Source organism: Parambassis ranga, chromosome 16 (assembly GCF_900634625.1).
Source record: "Parambassis ranga chromosome 16, fParRan2.1, whole genome shotgun sequence".
In the NCBI taxonomy this organism is placed as follows: Eukaryota; Metazoa; Chordata; class Actinopteri; family Ambassidae; genus Parambassis; species Parambassis ranga.
The window spans coordinates 8373336-8398612 of record NC_041036.1 but is presented as its reverse complement, the minus strand read 5'-3'; the positions used below and the strand labels follow the sequence as shown (position 1 = coordinate 8398612).

General features: G+C 38.7%; 1 protein-coding gene across 6 annotated transcripts in view; it reads right to left on the bottom strand.

Annotated features, from left to right (window-relative positions):
- The window catches only part of cobl (cordon-bleu WH2 repeat protein), a 41542-nt gene extending 16507 nt beyond the window's left edge, over positions 1-25035 (bottom strand). For 2 of the 6 annotated variants that reach the window (XM_028425151.1, XM_028425156.1), the window contains exons 1-9: positions 24901-25035; positions 24521-24648; positions 15617-15811; positions 14015-14225; positions 12179-12407; positions 11001-11051; positions 10023-10111; positions 9615-9683; positions 5263-5445 (exon numbers count right to left, since the gene is read on the bottom strand). In XM_028425151.1, coding sequence (XP_028280952.1) covers positions 5263-5445; positions 9615-9683; positions 10023-10111; positions 11001-11051; positions 12179-12407; positions 14015-14225; positions 15617-15811; positions 24521-24549 — 1056 coding nt within the window. In that variant the 5' untranslated portion in view covers positions 24550-24648; positions 24901-25035. Of the gene's footprint in view, positions 1-5262; positions 5446-9614; positions 9684-10022; positions 10112-11000; positions 11052-12178; positions 12408-14014; positions 14226-15616; positions 15812-16649; positions 16790-24520; positions 24649-24900 lie in introns of those variants that run through there. The other 4 variants (XM_028425154.1, XM_028425153.1, XM_028425152.1 and 1 more) reach the window with 4 other exon arrangements.
- Between the last annotated feature and the right edge of the window lie 242 nt (positions 25036-25277).

Here is a 25277-nt window from a genome sequence, read left to right as displayed (position 1 = left end):
TTGTAGAAACAGAAACATGGGAGCAATGTGACTAGAATAAACCGGCTTTAAGTGTGCATGTAAAGACTTCTGCAGTCAATCTTGCACATTTTTATCATTCATGTTTGTTAAAGAGGATCAATGTCTCACATTATAAGATCAGTGACAGTGAAATCATTAATCCAGCCTTAAAATCGTTAGTGCTGTTAAAAACTTACAGACATGACCAGTTGAGCATGTGCAGAAATATAACACAACATTTTAGTGACAGACGAACCTAAGACCAATAAACGACAAGCATTGTTACCCACATCAGGTAGTATTAAAAGCCTTTCCTTTATTTATAGCCATGTGAAGACAGTAGGTAGCCTATCTGTTCCACCTGCAGACCATGTGCAACAGGAGCGATGCACATTGTCCCGCCACAGCTATACAAAGCAGAGATGCTGGTTATTGTTTTATGCATTAAGCACTCAAATGCTGTAAAATAATCAAGGAAAAATGCTTTGAATGTCTGTAATGTTTATTTGTGCTGTAAATCCCTTTGCTATAAATCCACATGTTTAAAGGAAAACATATGTACAGCCACAGACACAGACACACACACACAGATACTTTCACACAGTTTGACACTGACACAAACATACGTGGAAGATGTTTTAAAAGCTTCAAGAGCAAACAGATACATACAGGTGGCATGGCAAAGGGGACATGTTCCCCTAAACCTGGCCCTCTCTCACACTTTGACAATCTTCAAGGCCCGTCCATACAAATAGAAACATTTTAATATCTTCCTATAGCAGCTCTCAGTCACCACAAGAAGAACAAAGAGTAGGCATGCAATACACAGCAATCATTATGACTTAACACTGATTATATTATAGTTATTAATTCAGCTTCATATGATATACTGTATGTAGGTTCACAATAGACAACCTAAAACTATTTTCCCTGTTATAGGGATAAACATTATGTCAATAACATCCAAAAATCCTAGGATGATTTGGTTTCTAAATTATTGCTTTTATTTAACACTGATGTACACTAAGATACACACTAGTGTATCTTATATATACAGTAGGTTCAAACTGACAACTCTGTTGACAAGCTACAATCTAGTTGCTTGTCAGTAAGATCAGGGCCATTTTGAAGAGGGATGTAAAGTAAAATGCACATTGCTCTGCTTGAGGCCAGAACACCTGCCGTTTTCAGCTGGAGTACACATTAACAAAAACAATGGCGCTAAAGGAAGGATGGATGAAAGTACAGGAAGGTGCTGCCTACTGACTTTGGCACCAGTAAAATGTTTTTATTTCCGTTCCCAAAATGATTTTTTTTAAAAAAAACACATTCATCATCCAAAAACATGGAACAATACAGTGTGTCACTGTAGCAAATGGTAAAACATCCTTCCACTCTTCTTTTACTAGCATGATTTGTCATATCCTTATCTAACCAAAGCCAGAGGAAGGAAGAAAAAAACGCTAAAAGTGACATTTATCCACATATATTTATATTTATCCACACAGATCCAGCTGCAATGATGTGATTTGTCTAGCCAGTTTGACCAAAGCAAGGCAGCTACCGTTGCAGAAAGGACTGATGGATGGCAGTTAAAAAGCCTCCCTCTGCTGCCAACTACTTTGCAGAGTGAGTGCAGAGTCAAGAAGGCAAACTCAACCAACCTGATCAACAGATACAAAAGTTTTTTGCTCTGTTTTTGAATTCTTTTCGGTTTTAATTTCAACTTTCTCAGCAAACAAAGATGAGATCATTTCTTTCTCAAAACTTTTACTCTTGAGGACATATTACCTTTCTCTTAATTTAAGTTCACAAAACACTGCTGGGACAATCAAGAAATGCCAATTTACTGTTCATCTATACACTGCTATTGAGACCACCTAATAATCTAAATTAGTCCAGTGAAAAAAGCAGCGAATATTGTCAAGAAAATAAAATATGGGAACAGGAAAAGTGTAATAAAAGACTAAACTCCACATTTTGCAATGGGTAATGTGATTCAGGAGAGTTGCAGGTGTTTTTACAAACTTTCAGTCACCCTGCTTAGTGTTGCTGATCTTATTACTCCTTCACCCTTGCTCTTTAATGCAGCTTGTCCTCTGGCTAACTTTTACCCTATCGTGTCCTCCTTCTGCAAGGTGAGGGCAATGTTAAGGTCATGCCAAACAGATTTCATGCTGTACTGCATTTTGGAAACATGGCCCCCAAGCTAATACATTGTTAATGTTGCACAACCCAAACACACATCTACAGCCCTCATACAGCTTACATTACCTTCTTTTGACTTTCCCTTTCAGTCTCTGCTTTAGTTGTTTAGCCTTTGACTTTTTATGTACTGTATACATAATACCACTTAAGAACACAGATCTTACTTAAGAAACGCCTCCTTTTACTGAACAGTGAAACAGAAAGTTCAGAAGTTCTCTCATCGCCTTTGTCACAAGAGGCAAAGTAGACATGGCTTCCGTTCCAGACCACAATAACAGATTGCCTATCACTTCTGGAGAAAAACAAGGCTGTTTTGTTGAACTCAGTGTTCCAAAAAACAATGAAATTAAGTGCAGCTCTCATAAAGACATACAGAGATTGTTAATTGTTGAGCTGACTGCAGACTTGTGTGACTCCATGATGACTTTAATATTAACTTCCTGGAAAAAATGTATTGTCTATCTATCCTCCTTCTCACTGCGGTATATAAAAAAAACAGGCCCTTAGACCTCAAAAAGGTCAGTGAGCTTTTATTACTGTAAGTGTTGTATAACAAATTATTAAAGCACCAGTGTGCAGGATTTAGTGACATGTAGTTGTGAGATTTCAAATTGTAACTAATTGCCTGTCTGCAATCAAACCTTTTCCCAAGAGGTTCCATAAACCTAAAACATAATAGGCCCTGTATAGAGTTGCTGTTTTTCAGTTTCTAGTGTTACTATTGATAACTTTAGTAGTTGGTATTTGTGTTCTCTAGTCCAGCAAAAACTCCACTTATCCTGGTATTTCTAATGGACATTGAGGTTTGAATTGACTGCTGGCTTGTCACATTGCCCTAAATATGTAGCTTAGACTTTGAACAATATTTCTATAGTCAACAATAAAAAAAAAAAGATCCTGCCCCTAATTATGCCATTGACGTTAATCTAAATATGATCCTATTATGATTTAAATGACCGCCCACAGTGATCTCTCCTCCTCCAATGGCTATTTAAATCCATTTAGCTTCGTTATAACAATCTCATCATTCTTATAGCTTATATTGCAATGTCAGTGTCCATTACTGTGTCTTGTAAGTCATAATTAGTTGACTACCTAAGCTTGTTCTGCACAGAGGGAGGTCTGTAATGAGGGCAGTCATCACAGAGAACTGTCCTCAGATGTCCTGCTATCATGTACCTAATCCTCCTCTCTCTCAGACAGACACACACACACGAATATGTTCTCACACTATACAAACACTCTCAAACAAACTGTAAAATCCAGAAATACAGCAAAAACTATGGTCACATTCGACAATTATGTGCGCATTCAACAAGGCAAACTGTCTGCACAATTAAAACTTGTGGCGTGACATTTGTTTTTCACTTGAGCTTGAACTTTAAGAACATGATGCGCTTCTCATTTGACAAGCAGTGTGCCTGTTATTTTAGTGTAGCTTCATACTGCCTCCAGCAACTACAATGCCAGATTTCATGTAAATGGGAAAGTACTTCTGATTGTGATGTGATGTGATGTGATTTGACAAGTACAATTGTTCCACAGATTCAAGTCATGCAGAGCTCTTTTAATGCCAATGCCCCTGGAAAACTGTCCTGATAAGACCTGGCTGCTATGGCACTGTTGTCATGAAACTAAATCTTTATTAATCACATTCACACAACAAATGCAGGTCAAGCATGCTGCTAATCTTTGAACACCTCACACTTATGTTGTGTCCTCAGATAACATTGGCAAACATCAGTCCATAATTTAAACCATCTAATGCTTTCATTCAATGACTATGCTGACCAGAAATCCCAGTTTTTACAGACAGATATTTTGTTGTTACTGCACAGTGTAAGATACCCACATGTTTAGACAACTCTATCACCTGTTGACCTGAGGCTGAACAGTTGATAACACAAGCTGCACACATTGGTAGCCTGTCCTCAATCTCTACTCAACAAGCACCACTAGAAAACAGAGATGTGAAACATGAGAGATGTCCTGCACCACAGAATGACCTTGCAATTGCGCAGACACATAAATATACATGACACATTGTGATCAGACAGGGTAGCAGTTCAGAGAAGACATAACAGCGAGATGGGGAAATTTATTATTAGACCAGTCATCATGTCCTCAGATAACCTTCTCAAGTACTGTTCTGTCTGGCTGCCCCTGTGAGTCCCTGTGGTGTCTCGGCTTTTTAGCCGTGGTGTCTGTCATAGCTCTTAATCTGACAGGTAAACAGATAAATTACTACCTCACAGTTTGCAACACTAAAAATATTTAGAGCAGTTAGGCGCTTAATATTGGAGTTAAAAGAAAACAGATGTTAAAGAAGTGCCAAGTGAAGCATTTTCACTTAACTCAATAGGCAGGTTATGAGTGGATGGAAACTAGTAATAACTCCTGTATTTGTGGTATATTTTAAAAGGCATTGTGGTTTTCCTGAACTGGTACCGCTTTCACTGTCTATTCTCATCACACAACATTTATCAGAAATGTTTTCTGCTCCCCTGTGCTTTGTTCATTTTGGCTAATTAAGCTAAGGAGGATAACACTATTTTCCATGTTATGCTGAGAGCAAAAGTTTGGCTCAATAACATCAAGAACACCGGCTCCTCAAAATAAACAAAACTTATTATCAGAGGAGGAAGGATGTTGGTTGCTAAACAACATTTCCCAGCATGCCGCCATAACACTATAATGAGACTGCAGGGAGCTGTTGATCTAATGTAAGCAATACAGGTCACTGTGACTTTGAGGCCAAAACACCCAAAGGAGAGACTGCGTCAGAGAGATAGCAGGTTTCCGATACACCCTTTCAGGTAAATCATGAGGGATTTAACCCTATATATATATATATATATATATATATATATATATATATATATATATATATATATATATATATATATATATATATATATATATATATATATATATATATATATATATATATATATATATACACACATAACTTTTTTATTTATTTGTATGCAAATAATCAGTGATGTGTCTATACCTGAGCACACATACAAATCCACAGCCACTTGATCTACTTACCTGGTAGCTGTCAAAGCTGGTGAGTCCCATGCTGGGTGTCGGAGCACTGGGTGGCGCTGGGGCCCTCCTCTTCTTGGTATCAGCTTTGGGAGACAACCTGGGAATATTCATGGCAGACTGAGACTGGCCCAAGTTGCTGGGCCGATCCTCTATGCTCGGGACTCCTGACACTGAGGACAGACCCTGTGGGCAACGTGATAAATATAGGTGGTGAAGTCAGGCTGACATATGCACTGTAAATATGAATTCAAAGTATATTTTGCAATTTCAGCTGCATGTTGATATGCTAGCCATGAGCTAAAAAGCAGAAAATTCACACATACTGACATTGAACTCTGACCTTTCAGGTAAAAAAATGGCATCATTTTTTCACCTATGGACTATTTTGTCACAAATAAATTCTTTTTCTTGTTCCTATTAGTTTGAACAAAAATGCAACAGTCAGCCAACCTGAGAACAGGCCAAGGCTGTCACTGGCATAAAAACCAAAGATAAAAAACTTTTATTTCAAAGTCTCTTTTCTTTTGAAAACTGTCACGCAGTGGGTTATCCTGTTAAAAGAATGGGTTGGACTCACAGTACTGGCAGTGTTCACTTTAGTGTAAAAACTGACAACTGCACGATTTAGGAGGAATTGCACATGCACATGAAAGATATGGTCCATTCTTCAATCATGACAATTATTGCAACATTTATTTGATCAAGCCGAATGTGTAACCACATTTTCAAAGGGTGGCTGCTCCTGACTAAAGTGCTGAAATGAAAAATGGTTTTTGATATCTGATCAAAGAAAGCCTAAAATGCTCCTGAAAATCTGAACCTTCCCGTGGCTCAGCTTGGTACAGAGCCTTGGCACAACAGGAGCACCGAACCACAGCTCACACCCCCATGATTGAAGAAAAGAAAAGTGTTTTAATGCAGATTAATTGATGAGTTCAGACAATGCCTGGATACAGCATAAAAGCAGGACAAAAAGGAACATGAGATTCAGGTCATTAGAATTAATTGGGCCCAAGGTTAGAACATCTCACAGCAGGGAGGGTTGGGAATAGAGCACTACCTTTGAAAAAACCCTCAAGGAGAAAACTCTAGCATGCCTGTTGTTCCTTCAGATTAAAATGTGTTTTGACAGTTGATCTGATGATTTTTGCAGCCTGCCCAATGATAATTTTGTGGGGGAAACCTGCTGCCATCCATTGAGGCTAAAGTGACAAGGGGTTCGAAGAGAGAGGGAGAAATTGATTGTTTAAACTTGTTGTACTTTTTAACGTCTGAGCATCAATCATTTAATACACCACCCTTCACTGAAGAGCATCAATGCAAATACAAAATAATCAATAATCTATTGTACTATTTACAGCTGAATATAAATTATTTCCTAGATTAGATTGGACAGGTTTCTCAACAGTTCAATATACTGTGTGACTGACAAATCCATGGACTGATGGGTGTAAGAGTGGGGCAAGGGAAATGGAATGGGGTGGGGTGGGGTGGGGGATTCAGAGGCTGACAGAACAAAAAGAAATGTTGAAAGCTGAAAGAAAGGACTGATGTGGTTTCAATTTGAACACACACACACACACAAACTTTTTTCTCACCAAAAAATAATGTTCAAAGCAGAAAATTCACATGAACTCTATGTGACTTTTTCCACCTGCTCTCTTCTACTCCTCTACTTCTCTACCCTGGCAAACAATCTGAAATCTGTCATAACAGCCAGAGAGAAAAACTGAAAAAAAGGACTTTAACACTTGGGAAAACCCAAGCTTTCTACTGAACCTCTGCACATCTAGGATCATGGCTTACATTCTGTACCTCATGGGGATTCCTTTCAGTACTTGAAAGGCTTGTTCCACAACTAACCACAGCTGCTAATAAATATCAAATAACCTGTAATTAGCAGACATAATTTCATTCAGACAGGACAGAATCATATTCTACTGATTACATTTAGTTTATCACAATTTTTAAATACTTTGAAGACTAAGCTACAAAAACTAAGCTACATATATTTAATTAAAGGTAAAAGTATACACAGAAAATGTAACAATTTTGTGGGCAACCATAATGATTTACTGTCCTTTCTTGTTTGTTTTAAGTCTCATCTGTCAACAACCCAATAGTGATAATTTGTTTGTACTTACATTTTATATTCCTATTTCCTGTAAATAATGTTTATACTGTTTATTTCTATCATTAGAGGTATATGTTATGTTATGTTATGTTATGTTATTGTAGCTGGCTGAGAAAGTGTGTGTGAGTGTGTGAAATGTTAGCAGGGAGATATTGATGTCTGACAAAATGCTACAGGAACTTTCTTTAAAGAAAAGAATCCTATCACAAAAACAGATGAAGATCTGCATTTATACAAGGATGAGGTTCAGGCAGTGTGATGGGTTAGAGATTTCAGAGTACCGTAATAGACTACTCGCAGATACAATCTCTGGTGTTGTGTACTTTAAACAAAATTAGGGAAAGTAGAGTAGATAACTCAGTAAACAGTGCCTTGGGATTAAGGACACTTTTGGTGATGAGCTCAAACAAGTAATATGCTCTGGTATTTTTGGCAGCATAAGATCTGTTATCTTGAATTGAAAGGATATGTGCAAATTATCCTGCTTCTCTTCCACCTTTTTGCACAGTCTCCCTATTCCTTTCTTATTATAATGCACAAGTGGCTATGAAAATCTCAGTATAGTAGTTATTTGTGTATACATATTAGAATAAACTTGATATAATTTGTATATGTTTTCCTGTTGTCCCTATGTGTTGAAACATCTTATACTATGTCTGCATCGGAGTCAGCACTGGCCTGTCATCATGCTGCTTTAAGACCACACACTTACTCACTGACCAACACACACAGTAGTTAAGCCCCTAATGAACAATTAGAGATAAGAGGCTGGGCTTTTAGTGCTAATGTAGCCAAGGTAGGGTAATCTGATACCTTCAGGCTGATAGCACTGTGTGTGTGTGTGCTAATGCATGTGTGTGGTCTGATAACAATGACTGACTGAGAAACAATCATATCACAAAGAAAAAGCCTATCTACATTAAAGCCACTGGGAAGGGCAAGATAGCTGCTAAAATTGAAATTTTACTTATACATTGAACAAAATATGCTCAACTTTGTGCTGTGTTTGTAACCGTTTTAATGATTAATTCATGCTCTGGTGCCATTTCACTTCCCTGTCTTTCCCTAATTTATTAATGTCCTTGGGAAATATGTGAAGAAGGTACATTGAATGATCAAGGCAATAAAAGATGATGACAGTTAAGTTGTAAAAGAAGAACATGATAATATTGACAATGTTAATGTTGAGGAAAAAACAGGACACAGATACAAGGGTGGAGTCGAACAATAGGTTTTGAGCTCAGTGAAACACTATAGTGAGCCAGAGGCTCTTTTTCAAGCTAATACAATCAAAAGCCAAATTGATTGAGTTATGGCTGTATCAGGTAGAGTGCTGCTTACTGCAGCATCAAATCAGCATCTGGTTAACACTGAAATGGCCGTGGGGAGTGGTCTCTTGGAATAAAACCCTTAATATTAGGTTGTCAGGGTTTATTCTGATCAAAAAAAGCTATATTTATGAATTGTTTGCAGAGCTGAATCTTTTGGTTCTGAATCACCAGTCAAATAGCTGTAGAATGACTTCCTAAGAGACCAGTAATCAATATTATTTATCATAATTTAAATTAGTATTTATTAGTTCGACAATTTAATTATTTTTAATTAACAGTAATGCTAATATGTAGAAAAGAAAAGTAATTAGGGGTCTGACAATCTGTTCAACAAGATTTTGGAGAGGGATGCTGCCCTCTGGAGGACATCAACACACATGACAACAACTCAACAACACATTGTGAGCAACGGAAATTTATGCTGTGAGATTAAATCTAGATGATTTCACAAATCACACACGACCGACTTATCTTTCGTTAATATTGCTATTATTATTGTATGGTTCAGTGTATTACAGAAAAAATATTTGGCATTGTATTAATTAATATCCTGACTATTTATTTTAGGGACAATATATATTTTATTACAATTTAAGCAATAATGTCAACACTTCATAGGTCATGCTAGTAAATCTGATTCAGTTCTTTTAATTGGTATTATATGCACTTAAAATAATACTGAACAGCCAATGTAGACCCACACACTTAATCAATATATGTTAGACAGAAATGTATGCTGTACTGTCGCATTTTTAATTTTACATAATAGACAAGTGTTTGTGTTATTTTTTTGTCGACTGTGAGCATATGTTTAGAATACCTCATTAATGAGTTAAGATGATTTTATAGTACTTCTGCACATTGCAGGCGACGTTAGTAATACTTACATCAGATTGTGTGTCTGTATTTTGGAATATTTTATCATCACAGTCATCCATGTCCATAGATGTCTCTGTCTGCAAATGGAAGGCACAGCTAACATGCAGCAGTCAACTGTTCATGCATGCATTTAGCTTGCCTCAGATATCAGATTAAAAGCATGCACTGCTCAAGGTTAGTCTGCAAAATACTCCAGTCTTACATTCCTATGATCCACATGTGATACAACAAAATATTAATGTTGTTTTTAATAAAGTAAGTCACAAGTTACTTGGTTGTTTACTGCATACACTTCATACCAATATAAACTACAACTAACTAAAACATTAAGTCCACTTGTTAAACTGAGATACGCTAAGATCTAAACAGCCAGCACAGTACAGCCTGTTGTAAAAATACAACAATCAGAGTCATACCTTTGATTTCCTCCTGCTGAAATTGAAGATACCCAGGAGGCCTTTCTTTCCTGGTCTTCCCAAACTTGAAGTACTGGAGTGTATGTAGTCTAAAAGAGGAAAGGGAAAGGCAAGAGGAGGAGAGGAATTGCACATGACAATGTTGGCACCACATTAAACAGGGTGGGAAACAAGGTCACTAAGAAGAAGTGTGACTTTGGTAGACATTACACCATCATGCATAGATTAATTAGGTTAAACACAAAATCACAGTGGTTTTGCAGGATTTCAATTACTAGTTAATTACTATTACTATTGTATTTAATATGATGTTTTTTATATACTATTAGACAGTAATCGGAGATGCTGGTGCAATTATGGGAGAATAAATACAAATAAATTAACAGGTCAAGCTCCCATAAATGTTTTTCCAGGTCCTTGTTAATGTGACCTGTTACAGACTGACCTTATTACTGTGCGGTATTTTTGTGGACATTAAAATAGATGTAAAATTGCAGAGTTTACATGTATTTTTTGGCAACTTTAGACACATTGGACATTCAGCTTTCATCAGAGGAGCTGCTTAGAGAAGCATTTTGGTTTTTCTCAGGAGAGGGCGCTGTAACTGTATTTTTCTCTAGTCACGCCTATCAAATCTGCTCAGACTACAAAGTGCAAGAAATGCCTGCTTGTAACAGTATTCACAGTATTCAAGGACAGGGAGAGAAGGTGAACTACCATTTTAAAGGTCCCAAAGTTCTACTACTCACACGGCTTCCTAAAGGGAGCAAAGGCAAACTACTCTAAGAATGAATCATTTAAGAAGATATCACCGCAGGTGACAATTTTTATCTTTCTGATGACTTACAAACAACAACACGCATGTCCAATGCAGTAACATAGCAGGGTTAATGAGCAAGCCACAGTATATTGGGGTTAATCAGCTACATGGATTTGAGTGGTACTAACACAAGGATAGACAAGACTTCCAACTAATACCTGAGTACCGGTAGTTAAGAGCAGGGGCAGAAGCCATTTTAGGCTGGAAAACTGGAAAACATGACAAGGTTTAAAAAAAAAACATTAAAGTTATTAATGGATAATGGACCCGCATTACAAAGAACCAATTAATCTGTTGTTTCCACATGTTGGTGGCACCACAACACAACCGGAGAAAGACAAACTATTTGTACTTGTAACTATTTGTAGATTTTCCTTATGACATGACAATAATAATAATAATAATACAGGGTTAATTCTCCTTTGTCTCCTGACTAAAATCCAACCTTTACATAACAATGTTTGACTGTATCAAATACATAATAAAATGTCTAACAATCTAGCCTCATGCTAGCTTGTACACTGTATGTGCCAGTATGCCAACAATATATCTGTGGATGCTCTCATTCATCCAGGTCATAGTGATTTCTAAGTGTTTAAATCGAGGCAACTGGACTCAAGGATTGTTTTTGAAGATGCTTTGCCACTCCCCCAAGTGGCTTCTTCAGTTCTGCCAACAATGTACTCAATGTTCCTGTCTTTATTATTAGTAACCACAAATTACAAGCTGTAACACCAAACTGTCATTAGTGGGTATCGACTGTCACTATTGTAATAAACCTCAACATCAAATCTTTGGGTGTAATTCAACCTGATAAAAGATGTCTAATATGTATGCTGTTATTGTACCCCTGGGTCTGCAGGGGTACAATAATACCTTTCCCTACTGCTAACTGCATGCAATGCACAGTACATTGTATCTTATCTTTTTGCTAAATGTACATTATACACTCTGGAAAGCAGTAAGCAAAAGGCAATGGGACAGTGTGCCCTGCTCATCCAGCAGAGGGCAATACAAATGGATAATGGATGGATAGTGGACCCCTGACCATTAAGTACTTATTACTGTGCTACTCTTCTGATCATAACATTTGCCTTGTATCCGTTTGTATATGCATCATACATGTTTACAAAAACCTTCAAATTCACTGATATCCTATCCCAAGATTCAGGTATGACGGTTGCAAGCCAGAAGCAAAAACTTGGACACAATAGCTCAGTAAGTCCATTCTATAGTCTATTCTATATAGTGCCATACACTGCTGAATTTAGAAGTGACTGAGCCCCCAGCACACCCCAACACCCCAAGAAAAGCACATCACATAATTAAGATTTACCTAGACTTGGATCATGAATGTAGAGCTCCTTGATGCCCAGTTCTGTCAGAGATTTATCCAGTGGCCACTCGTGACGGCTCACGCTGTCCTTCAGGAGCAAAATGTGTGCAGGATCAAACTCACACTTGTCACAGATGACCGGAATCAGAGCCTGGAGTGGTACCAAGGGGTTCACACGCACCACAGCCTTCTGGCTGCCGTGGTAGTTCACCATCAAGCGTACAGTTTTCTGATACAAAGCGAAAAGAATGATGGAGAATATTAGACACTCAAATCAAATTACTGAATGTCTGATACCTTAAAAAAAGATTGGAAGTGATACAACATTATTAAGACTACTCAAAATGGCAGCCCTCCTACTGTTCACGTATGTACAACAAATTACTGATTTAACAGTTTTATGCAGGTAGATAACAAACTCTGAAATGTCACCTTCAGCTTAAAGAACTGCTTTCTCAAGATACAGTAGAAATATTACTTACTTACAAAAAAATGTAGGCCTATGTATAACTGACTTGTTAGCTGTAACTTTTATTTTCCTGTAGAATAAGAACAAAGCATGTACAGTATGTGGGAGGAGAAGAGCACAGTAGGAAAAACATCTAAATATAAAAAAAGCAATGAGTAACTCCAGGTTAAACTTTGGTTTCTGAAATTTGACTGTGTATGCGTGGAAGTACTGTAAATGATCATGATGTTTTACTTGTATCTATTCAAAGCTGTGAATTATGTAGATAACAATCATCCAGCAAATACATTCAATAAAAACATTCAACATTCTGCATTACTTTAGAGGAACAATGAACAGAACAATGACTTCAGGTCTCCTGCCAAGGTCCGATGATAATCACATATTATTAGCTTCACCATTTTAATGCATTTCTTACCAATTCATATTAGAAATAACAATAATAATAATAATTCCATCAAAGACAATAATTATTAGGTTGAATAAAAATCTTTCTAAGCCTTGCTAATTCATTATAGCAGCGTATATCTAATACTCGAATGCACAGTGTTTCAGCAATACATTTTAACTGCTGGTGGTACAGTGAGATGTGAAATAAAACAGAGAGGAGGAATGACTGACAGCAGTGTCTGAAATAGTGTCAGCCTTTGGCCTGAGGCCAGGTAGGGTCAAAAGGAGAGAGAGCAGCCATTGAGCCCTGAGAAGAGCAGAGAAATAATGCATGGTAACTAAAGGTAAGGCACTCATCAAATATTCAAACTGTAGGAGGAGAGTGAAGGAGAACCAGAGAAAAGGGAGTTAAAATGTTTGTAATAGTGAACTGTAAAAACAGACGAGAGAGGGGCCTGAATATGAAGGAAATGCAAAAAGACATTAAAGAAACAGGGTTTAAAAACTCAGAGACTTCAGCATTCTGGCCGGTTTAATACCAACCAGCTTCCTACCTTAGCACGGGCCCTTATAGGTTTGACTGGCCTTGCTGTCTGCCAGTGGTCAGTAGTAAAAGATAAAGATGGGAGGGACAGACATTACATAAGGCTTCAGGGTATAAAACTGTAATGCATGCTGATGAAAAAAATCTATTATACTGGAGAAAAGCTCTTCTCCGGTATTAATCTTTACTGCTTCATGCAAAATACAACTGCATATAGGGATGACTATATGATGAGATTTTTTTATGTTCTTGTGTACGAACATAAGAGCTAAATATCACAGCAATCAAAACACACAAGCATTTAGGTCCTAAAAAGAAGACCAAATTGTTTGAAGGTTTTTTTAATTATGCCGTACCAACAGTAGAAATTCCAGCATGCCAAACACATGACAAAAGATTCAGATCACAGTATTTACGCTCCACTGCAACTCACCTCTGGCACTTTTGGCGCTGGTCTGCGCACCACTTTCTCCTCCCAGACTTTCTCCTTGATGACGACACAGGCCACGTTGAGGGAGCCAAGCAGTGCATTGGGCTTGAACCCCATAGGCTGCCCCTCAGGCGAAAAAAGCTCCAGTGTGTGTAGTGATGGATTCAGGTGGTGGCGACAGCACAGCTCGACCAACAGGTCCATCAGTGCTTTACTGAGAGAGAAAAGGGGTGAGAGGGAAAGTGTGCGTGTGCATATGTGTGTGGTGTGTGTGTGTGTGTGTGTGTAGAAGAAAGAAACAGAGGAGGAGATGGGAAGAGAAAGAGAGGGAGGAAGGACAGAAGATAGGGTTACAAAGCCTAACTTGCTGCAGCAAAGAGAATAAAATAAAACAGACACACTCTAACAGGGTGAGAAATTTTTATAGACAAACACGAAATGAATGGGGGGGGACTAAAACCTGAAGCTCCGCACAAAAATATATGTGTTCACAAACTCACTTCTAAATGCAGATTAGAAAAAAACATGATTTAAGATTTATTTAGATCCTAGTTTTGTAAAGCATAAACAGGAGGAACATAGCAGTGACATACAAAAATAATAGGTTTGCGGTGGTTTGTTGATGAGGAGGCCTATAGTACTACCTGTCAATCCTCAGATAAAGAAACCAAGAGACAGTCTCCAATGTTTTCTGGGAACAGCCAGATCAGATGACAGAACCGAGGGAGATACCACTACAAAGCACACCATTGACAATCACGAACACAGGAACACAGTATACAGCTAAAAATGGAAATCTGCAATCAACAGACTCAGTGTCTGATGTAGTTCTTAAGGTGATCAGATTTATCCAAAACAAACCACAACACAATGACTATCTCAATGAAATGATCTAGTCCTGTACTGAATACATGATACAATGGATCCAATGGAGCTATGTTTTGACACATATTACATAATTAAGCATAATATCTAAACAATAGAACACGAGAACAAAGACACTCAGCAGACCCCAGTGTTGTTAGTGTTGTGTCAAAAGCTTGCACAATTAAATCACAAACTAATGATACGGTGACCACAGCATAATAAAATACAAAGTAGACAGTACTTCTCACAATTTGAAAAGAAATTGTTTCAGCAGTACGACAAAAAGACTGTGTGTAAATTATAAGATATTGAAAAACCAATTCACTTTTTCTACACAAGAGAGTAGTATGACAGAGACACCTACTGGCCTAACTTTTCTCAATGTTTATTGTCTTGTGTCTTGTTGTCCTGTATCAGGGAGACATCCCTGATTTTCTGCACCAAAGAAGAGAACCTCATTAGGGACAGAAACCATTAGTGGGTCAAAGCTTGTGCCTAACCCTCTACAGTATAGCGTCGCCCTCAGGCAAACCTCTGAGACCCCTTGATAAGGCCCCACAGACACAGCAAGCAAAATGGACCCAAGAGCAACAAACCGACCTCACACTGTTTGTCTGGCAGCACATTTTTTTATAGTAGACCACACTGGATGTTTTAGAAACAAATGCACCGATAGTCACATATAACAAAAATCAGAGACATCTGAGTGTTTATTGCTGTCCTTTCCTTTCATCTTACCTTCCATCCTCCGTTACAGAAACTTGGCATCCTTGTGGTAGGGTTAACTGTAAGTCCACAGTGGGCCTGAGTATATTCTCCTTGGCATCCATGTTTGATGTCCCTCCCCCATCAGGCACAGTGTTTCTGAAGATGTGGCGTGGAGCAGGTTGCGGGGCCTGCGGTGGAGGTGGGGCACGTGGCTTCATTTTCCTCCTGGGTGAAAATGATTTCAAAGACACACAGAAAAAAAGTTTTTAGGAGTTTGCTGTTGTTTCCCATAATTTATACTACTTTTGTAGTAGTATAATCTAAAATCAAATGCAATGAATTCACCATTCTCATTCATCGATTTGACCACAGCATATTATGGAGATAATTTTGTTTTGTTTGAGTGTGCTACCACCTCAGGAGCTGCCTGAATACAGATGGCTTTTTTGTGTCTCTTTGTTTGTGACACAACCCTTCTCTTAGATTATGTAACATTATATAAATATGTTAAGGCATCATTGTGGTTATCAAGTTGATGCAGCTGTTTAATCTGTTCCTAGCTGATATTTTCTAACAAACCCCCTCTAATAATGCTCTCTCCAACTTCTTAAAATAACTTTAACAAAATTTTGTCTTGCCAGAAACAACACTCCCCACCCAGGAATGCACGATGATATCAGCATGTCATCAGTATCTGCCAATAAAAAGCTTTAAAATGAATATCATGGTGTCAGCCCACTAAAGGCGTCATCAAAACATTGATGACAGCAACGTAACTGACTAATAAAAATATGAATGTTTGGTTGAAAGTCACAGGTTTTATTGAACAACAGAAACCATTTAAAAATGTCAATTTTGAAGCATGTACCACATGTCAGGGACATGCTGACAAGATACCACTATCTGTACATTTTGTAAAAAAAAGTGTACTCAGCATGACAGAGACAGCTGATTAGACAGAAATCAAACACATTCTCTAAGAAGCAATACATAACATTCATATACACATTGAATTCTATACAACACATTTCAGCACTCACGAATATTAACCACCGCTACTCACGTCTTGGTGTTGAGTAAGTGTTCCAAATGTGCTACAAATCTGAAAATTTATGAATCCTGTTCTAAGGATACTCTCCCAAAGACTGTGTGTGTACAAGTGGGTAATCCGGTGTTGTCTAATCTGCTATCCTTGCAAAAGGAGACTGCAGCACAGCAAAGGAAGAATGCACATCAACCTAGCACAGTGAGCGGACTCTAACCTGGCCAAAGTTAACCATTAACAGTCAGATATCAACAGGAGTCATTGCCTCATTATGCAATGTAGAAAGCAGTTTTCAATAGATGCATCATGGGAGTGACAGACTACACTTGAGAATTTGACAGTGTTAATAAATCTCTCGTTTGGAGTGAAACTACAGTGCTGATCATTTCCATTAACTGCAAAGTCCCTGACTGAAAGTGCACTTAAAAACACTATATAGATAGAACATTTATTTTAATGCTTAGAGACCTGTGAATGTGAGATCTTTGTATTTTCCTGGTGAGTCTGTGTCTTTGAAGGTAAACAGAACTGGGCTCTGTGAAACTGTGTGACTGGGCCCTGGCCAGGCTTAACACAGTCAGCTAGTATCCCCCTCTCTCACTCACTTGGTGTTTGTCCCACAGTAACATTGCAGTCTCCCTCTCTCTCTCTCTCTCTCTCTCTCTCTCTCCCTCTCTTTCTTTCCCTCTCTCAAACCCACACAAAGGCTCCTTTAGGAAAAGCCCTGTCTCCCACAGAGTTAGAATGAACGTAAATAGAGAGAGAAAGAGTGGGAGAGTAAAGGAGAAGCAGGGAACCAAAAGCAGGAAACCCTGTTCTGGCACAGGGGGGCAGTAAGTGCCGAGCTGTTACAGGGGACTGAGTTACAAATGGGCTCTCACAAACATACAGAAGGTTACTAATGGACATTTTTGAACCCCTCAGTTCCCTTTGACTAAACACTATTTACAAAGATATCCGTCATGAGCCTCTATTAAAGCACCTTTTCTTTGAACAGGAACAGCTGTTGTAGCTCTGACATATTTATGACAGATAGGTCTTGCAGGTTTTACTATTTAAATAATTACTTTTTAGTCATACAAGCATACTTATCAAGAAGAATACAAAATAACACAGATTAGTCTCAGTGACTACACAAAGTGTATGTAAGTGTTTGATTATGTGTATCAGACTACCTCCACCATGCCCCAAACACAATATTGATCAAGATACCCAGGATACACCTGTTCCATCAGGTGTTTAATATTTGTAGCATGTAGAAAAGAAATTACAACTTTGGCAAGATCACTGCAAACAGTGCCAGTGCTCTGTAAATCCAAGTGCGTCAAAGTCAGATGACTTCTGTTTGTTGAATGGCATAACACTACTCAGACACACTGGAGACTTTTTCTGCTGGGGGAAAAATGTAAGTGTCAGTGATTATATTTATCCCAGCCATGGAAACACAACCTAAAATGTTCCTACACTTACAAAAATATTGGAATATTTTGGTGTATGCTCAGAATTGTGTTGTCAGCACCACCCTTACCAAACCAGCCTCTCGTTTCAGTAGACTGACACATTGTTGTCAGCTGTGTTATTAAAGGATTCATATCATCATACCTCCAGATACAGCACTAGGACCAGTACTCTGGATTTTATAGGTGAAACTTTTTTTTTAGTTTGATACTTATACCTATAATATGCATGGCATAGCAACAGAAAAACACACATATTCTCTAGACCAACTTACAAAGTCTGTGAAAATGTTTCAGTGCAATGTATTACCACTCACAGACAAGCAGATTCAATAATAGGATGACTGAAACAATGAATTACTATCCTCTAATGAGAAGAGAGGATTAATGGGACACAAACACAGTGCCAACTGTCCTACATTCTGTGACACACTTTAACATAACATAAACAATGTGCGACATTGGTATTCAAGTAAAAAATATTTTCATCAGTAGTTTGTGTAACATCCACACTAAAATTGCAACCTGTACTGCAAGACCTTTACAAGGACAAATAAGAGGACAGAGGAGTTTTATCGAAGCATGTTTGAATCTCTTGAAGAACACACACCCACTTGAGTACTAACACATGCAGATCAGAACCGCAGCAAACCCACAGTTGTCAGTGGCACACTTGAGTTTTCACCTCCTATTGTGCATTGGACACAGTGTGAATGGCATACATCCTGGACACTCAGCTGCTCTCCTCACACTCCAACAGACACAAACACTATCTTGCTACCTAACCAGCATACCCCTTTGGGTGTCATGGTGTCCCTATGGCAACCTATATTTACACCACTTGACCGTGGAAGAGAGCAGACCTCAGTTTAGCAGCAGCTGTGGATTTTGGATGCATGCACATAACGGCCCGGCAGAGTGACTGGGAGAAACATGGTCAGAACAGGGACAGAAAGCAAAGAAGGAGGGAGGAGGGCAGTAAAAAGATGTTTCTGCAAGCAGCATATGGACACATGTGACCTTTGTGAAGCATCTGTTTGCTGTTGCTAGGCACGCAACCACCTAATTCAGCATATGCCTTGATGCTCATATTACTAGCTATGTGGTTAAAACCCCGCCCCACTTAAATGCCAAGTCAACTGACTCTGATAATGCAAGCCTAACCCTCTGTATAAACAGCCACACTACTGCCCCTGCCACTACAGCCAGCTAGAAAGTCGCAACAACAGAGCAAAGTGAATCGAATGACTTCGATAGATAATGAAATTATGTCACTACTAGTAGCACAGATTTTATGGCATAGTACATCTGTGGTTGCAGGTAACAACTTGTCCTAAAATGTGAATAATTAGATAATCTTGTAAATGCTTTACACTAAATGCAAATACTTTTACTACATTTGTATTTGTATTTGTATACAAATTGCAACTATATTAAACACTCAATTCAGTGTGATGTGTTATGAGAGGCTCCAGCGTTTATTTTAAGAACGCAGTAGTAGTGCAATGCTATTTTGTTACCTGATTATCAACTGAAGTTAGACTCAGTCTGTTCAATAGGAGTGCAGAGTCAGTAACAATAACATAATAACCCCAGGGAGATAAAAAGACATCATACCTCAGGTGGTAAATGATTTGTGACTCACAGGGATTAATTAGCTTGCTTACACTCCTTAACAGTCATCTGCAGGTTTTACAACCAGGATGCATTTGAAATGACCTCAAGCTGTGTCAGCAACCTGTAATCCTGGAGTATCTATTTCACACCTAAACACTTACTGTAACACCACTCCACTCTATCAGTCCGCTCCTTCTCTATCCTTACCTAACCTTTCTTGACACATGTAGTCATGTAGTCTGCTCGTGACTGTGCAACATTAACTCTACAAGAATAGGAACAGGAAGATAACTTGTTCTACTGTCCGCACAGGTATCTTCAAAAAACACATCTAATGTCTGCTAAAACATAGTTTTAGAGTCAAAATCTCTTTACTCCAGCTCCAAAGTAAAGCTCCTGGCTGGCAAACTGGCCAAAGGCAGAGAACAAGTGATTAGTAAAGGAGGTCACAAAGTCTCAGATGGATGGAGATCATGAGGAATATAAAAGAGTATGAGTAAAGAGCAACAATAGCGAGAAATGGAGTAGAGACGGAATGTAGAAGGAGAGCAGCAGGAAATACTAATTAGTTTCTTCTCTATTCCCTAAGCTGCTTGTTCAATTAGCGAGAGCTCCTACTGCAGAAACCAGAAAGAAAACACTGGTGATACAGAATTACAAACACCCAGGTTCATTTGATGTGAAAAACAGAACAAATCAGTGTAAAGTTTCAGTTACATTAAGCATGAAATGGGATTTCTGAGTTATAAACTATAACAGCAACATTTAATCACCACGCCTGCTTTCTTGACTTAACTCATCCTTGCATGGGAAATGACAGTAGTGTTCACATTTTCAAGACAACTGATGATCATATAAATATGGATGTAAAATATTATGGTCATGACAGGTCATGGGTGGCAAGAAATTTCCAAAGACGCCTGTTGCACATGGAAGATGGTTGTCTTGTAACATGTGGTTAACAAAACAGCATGTGAAAAGTAAATGGATACCACAGTGGTCTAACATGGGACACACGTGACTCTGAAAATCACTGGCAATTCATTAATGTGCAAGGTTGTGTGGTCTTTATCAAGCTATCCCACTCTTATGGTGTTGTGTCGTAGGAGCCTATCCCTCAAACACATGCAGCCCGTCTGTCTTCCTTTCTGACAAACACACATACCACAGTGACTAACAAATGACAGCAGGCTTCCAGAAATAAATCTGAGCAGCCCATAACAGCTGCATATTACAGACACCGTCTACTGTACATCCCTGTTAAATATACAGGAAGTATGTTGCTGTAAAAGGTGTCTGCGGGTTCTTTTGTGTTAAAAAGAGACAGAGTACGGTACTGTTGATAGTGTAATGGAGTTCTAGGAACAAAATAGTCTATAAAAACAGACAGTTGAAATATCTCAGATGTTTCTAATATAGCATGGTATCATAGCTTTGGAGTGAACACATTTAGAGCACCACTGCTGCTTTAACTGTACACAGACCCAGAACAATTGTGAATCCAGATTGTACCACAGACCTATTAATTACATCTTATTGTTCCTGGCCTTTAATAGACTCCTACTTGGAACATTACCCACAACAGACCTCACTGCAGCTGTTAATGAAAAGGCTCTTTAATCACTTAAATTAACTTATTAACTGCTTAACAAATATAGGCCTTGTGTGACGCTTTGACCACACACTGATGCCGAATTAGACATTAGTTTAAATAAGGTTATATTGTATGCTTTTCATCCAACGTGTTCAACCAGTGTGTCGACCTTTTTACTGAAAACGTTTGTGGAAGCAGTGCATCCACACCCTCTCTATTTAAAACAGGTCAGTCTGTGAGATAGATGCAGATAAAACCAGATGCCACTGCCAACGACACATAGCCTCAAGTACACTCTCTCAAATTTCAGAAGAGTTAAATTTAATCTATCATGAAAAAATATCTTACATATCCAGCTGTGCTACACTGTCCTTGTGCTAAAAGTACAGTACAGCCTTCCAGCAAAATAGAAAAAAAAAGGAGGGAACTCCCTTAGTCAGCAGTGCTGAGCTAGTGGCTGACCACATGAACCTTAAACTTCTATATAGAGCAGATTCTGTGAAGGGTGTGTAGGTTGGAAAGGAACCCCTGCTAGGATAAGGGATAACATTACAATACCATTTTCTATTTTAAGTAACTGTATAGACTGTATGGACCCAGAGACACACCTGGCATTCAAATATTATGCAAACAGCAAGCCTAACATTTTAGTTGCGTGCAACTGAAATGAATGAACATTTACACTGCAGCTAGTAACTGGTGTTGATCTCCCAGATGGGCACAGAGAGACAGAAAAGTTTGGCAGCTAGTAATTATCTCTGGGTGTGGGCTGAGGATAAATGGACAGCCACTTGTAATACTATACTGTAATTAACAGTAAAATCGCCACGTTATAAACAGACAAAAACAAGTGTGTCACAAACAACAGATAAAACAATCAGTCTCTTTGCACCTTAGGAGGCAAAGTGAAATACTGCAACTGTGAGGTTTTGGGTGGATGAGCATTACTGGAGGCTGAATTGTGTTACCAAAGTTAAAGTTCTGACGTCACACATGACTGCGTCTCCAGAAAAGACAAACAGAAACAATGAAAACCTCTACTAAACCTCCAACAGCACACTAAAGCACTTTGAAGTTTGCCTAAAACACAAGGGAGGAATGCTGTGAATTTATTTAAGTGGTTTCGCCTTAATGAGTCTCCCACTTCCTTATTGCTTCTGCGAGAGTAGATCCTTGAATTAGGACCATGTTACATTAATCTGAGGTTTCTGGATTTAAACCTCACTCAGCACACAAAAACAAGTACACAGACAAACTTCCATAAATATACCAGGTCCAGACATGCAAAGGAAAACAGCACTGTGCTAATTAAGACTGTGGTGTGTGCACTGCAGACTTTAAGGGGTATAACAAGTCTAAAAGTAATTAACACAAACTCGTTTAAGGAGCAAACAGTCAATCGGGAGCAGGTGTCTTTAGATAATCCTACTCTCAGTGCATTGTGGGAAGTCATGTTGCCACTTAACAGGGGCAGTTGCCTGTTGAATCCATAATTGTAGGTTTTTAAAGCTCAGATAATCTTCCCAGCACTCATCCTGAAGGACACACTCAGGAGTTCTAAGCACCAGCACACATTCACGCACACAAACGCACCCACTGCTCGGATTTCAATGGCCAGGTACAACAGTGTTACCACAAAAGAGCAGTCTCTTCCTTATTTGTCTGCTCAGTGACCATGCAGTGTGTCTTAGTGTAGTTTCATGAGTTGTGTTTCATTTGGACTGTGGTAGTAAAGCAGCTGCTCTCTGTGTGATGACGAAAGAGAGATCTCAACACAAAAGGAGTTGTCATGGTAATTTATATAGAGAGAAATGTCACACACACACACACACACACACACTGGATAAAAAGGCATTTTGGTTCCACTGCCAGCTGACTCTCTGACCAGTCGACTTTGTAATTTGGCCAAAAAGCTCTTAAGTGTCTGAAATCACTGTAATTAAGCATATCTGGTTAAAGGAACCTTTACTTTAAAGACCAGAGGGGAAAAAAGCAAACCTTATTCACCTCATCAGTACTGCTTTTACAGTATCAAATCCGACTGGTAGTCCCACTGAAGAACACCCAAACTTTACTACACTGCTGTGCGGCCATTTCTGTACACCTACAGAATATAGAAAGGATTAAAACATCTGGGGCCTGAGGTAGAAGGAGTCAAGAGTGGATGTTTGATGAGCTCAAATCTTCATTCCTAGTCCACATTAACCGAATCCACTGTGGACTGGTGGGTGGGAGTACTGTCTCGGTTGAAGAGCATTCCTCTTGACACCTTCCCATACTAAATCTAATCACACAACATGCCCAGTTAAGCTTATAATACTGAGATAGTTAAAGGCTGTGATTCAGCTTATAAACTTTAATAAACTTTGTTTCATGAGAGAAACAAACTGTACTGTGTTTAGTCTTTATACTTCTACCACATCACAATAACATGCGGACAGCCAAGGCCATTTTGCCACTTGCATTCAACAGAAGCATATTTTGGGAATCTAATTTGTAAGTGATGATAACGGCTTGTTTGTTAAAGGGTGATCAGGTGATCTCTGTCCATACAGTAAACAGCATGTGATAAAGAAGAAGAAGAATGGATGAGGGGAAAAAACAACACTACTGAGCCACATTGCTCTACGCAAAAAAAAACAGTGTTTCTACAGCAGACATCCAGTATAAGGAAATGGATGGATTTACTCAACTTATTAGGCAGCAGTGGTAGCAACACATTGCTCAAAATATGACGGTGAAAGGCCAAAAGAAACTCAGTGACAACACAGGGGCACTGTGGGTAACACTGTTTACAGTTGTCTTTCCACCACCACCAGCTCTTTGTCTGTCTCTTCTCTAACAACCAAACGCACCGTTTAAATTTGCTCCTCTGTGTGTGGCACAGAGGATGAGCTGCTGGAACATTCTCTCTTTTGTCAGCACAAAGGCTAAATATGTGGTTTTAAGTGAACTTGCAGACAGTATGAACCATTTTTGAATGGACTGACAAAAAATCTACAATAATTCTACAATAATAATAATAATATAGCATAACACATAAGACATTTAGGGCAGTGCTGAACGGTGTTGCTATTTATAAAGACATTAATGCTAGTTATGAGTTGAAGCTACGCCAAAGTCCGAGTTAGAATAAAAGAATTTCTTTCATAAAGTTTCTCCTAAGATAAATGTCTGGAAGCTTTGAGATTTGTTTTTTGTTGTTGTTTTAAGAGACTTACCCTAAAGGCGGTTTGGAGGACTCCGTCATTGCAGTGATATCCAGCGTCAGATTAGCGCTCGTCAAGCGGTGCTCCCAAAATCCGCTGCTGCTCTTAAACTCCGTGGATATCCATTATGCTATCATCACCTGCGACAAACCACACCAAAGCTAAATTACTCTGGCATGTCTTCTTGCAAATATCTTACCAATATATTAGGTAAGTTTGTTCAGAAAGAAAATCAACAAGCGATATTTAGCTTAATGTTTAACACGGCTCAACAAGTGACAGTGCGCAAAGATGACAGTCCACTGTGACCTGAGCAGGGACGCAAAGTGTCCGTGCAGGCGAATTGCGACACAATAATCGACACACGTTTACTACATTTAGGTCAAACTTACTTCTGTTTACACAGTCTTACTCAGTCAGAGACTGAGGAACGTGTCAAATCCACTTGGTATAATCTTCGTATCTCCCCGGCTGAGTTTTCCCTCGAGCCAATTGTCAAGTTAACAGGAACTATAAATAAGACTTCCGGTATACCCTTTCAAATTAAACTCTTTGCGGATACGCTTTTGAAGACATTTGAGCTATATGGACCATTAAGACTACATTATGTATAATATATTGTGCATCCAATGACCTTCATGCGTTCACAAAATGATAAGTGCCACTTTAATTATTTTTTTAAAAGCGCAGGCTTTTATTTAGAAAGCATGAAGACCGGGTTCGCGTCTGCGCAACTGCGTAACTTGACAGAGCACCGTCGAGCCCGCCT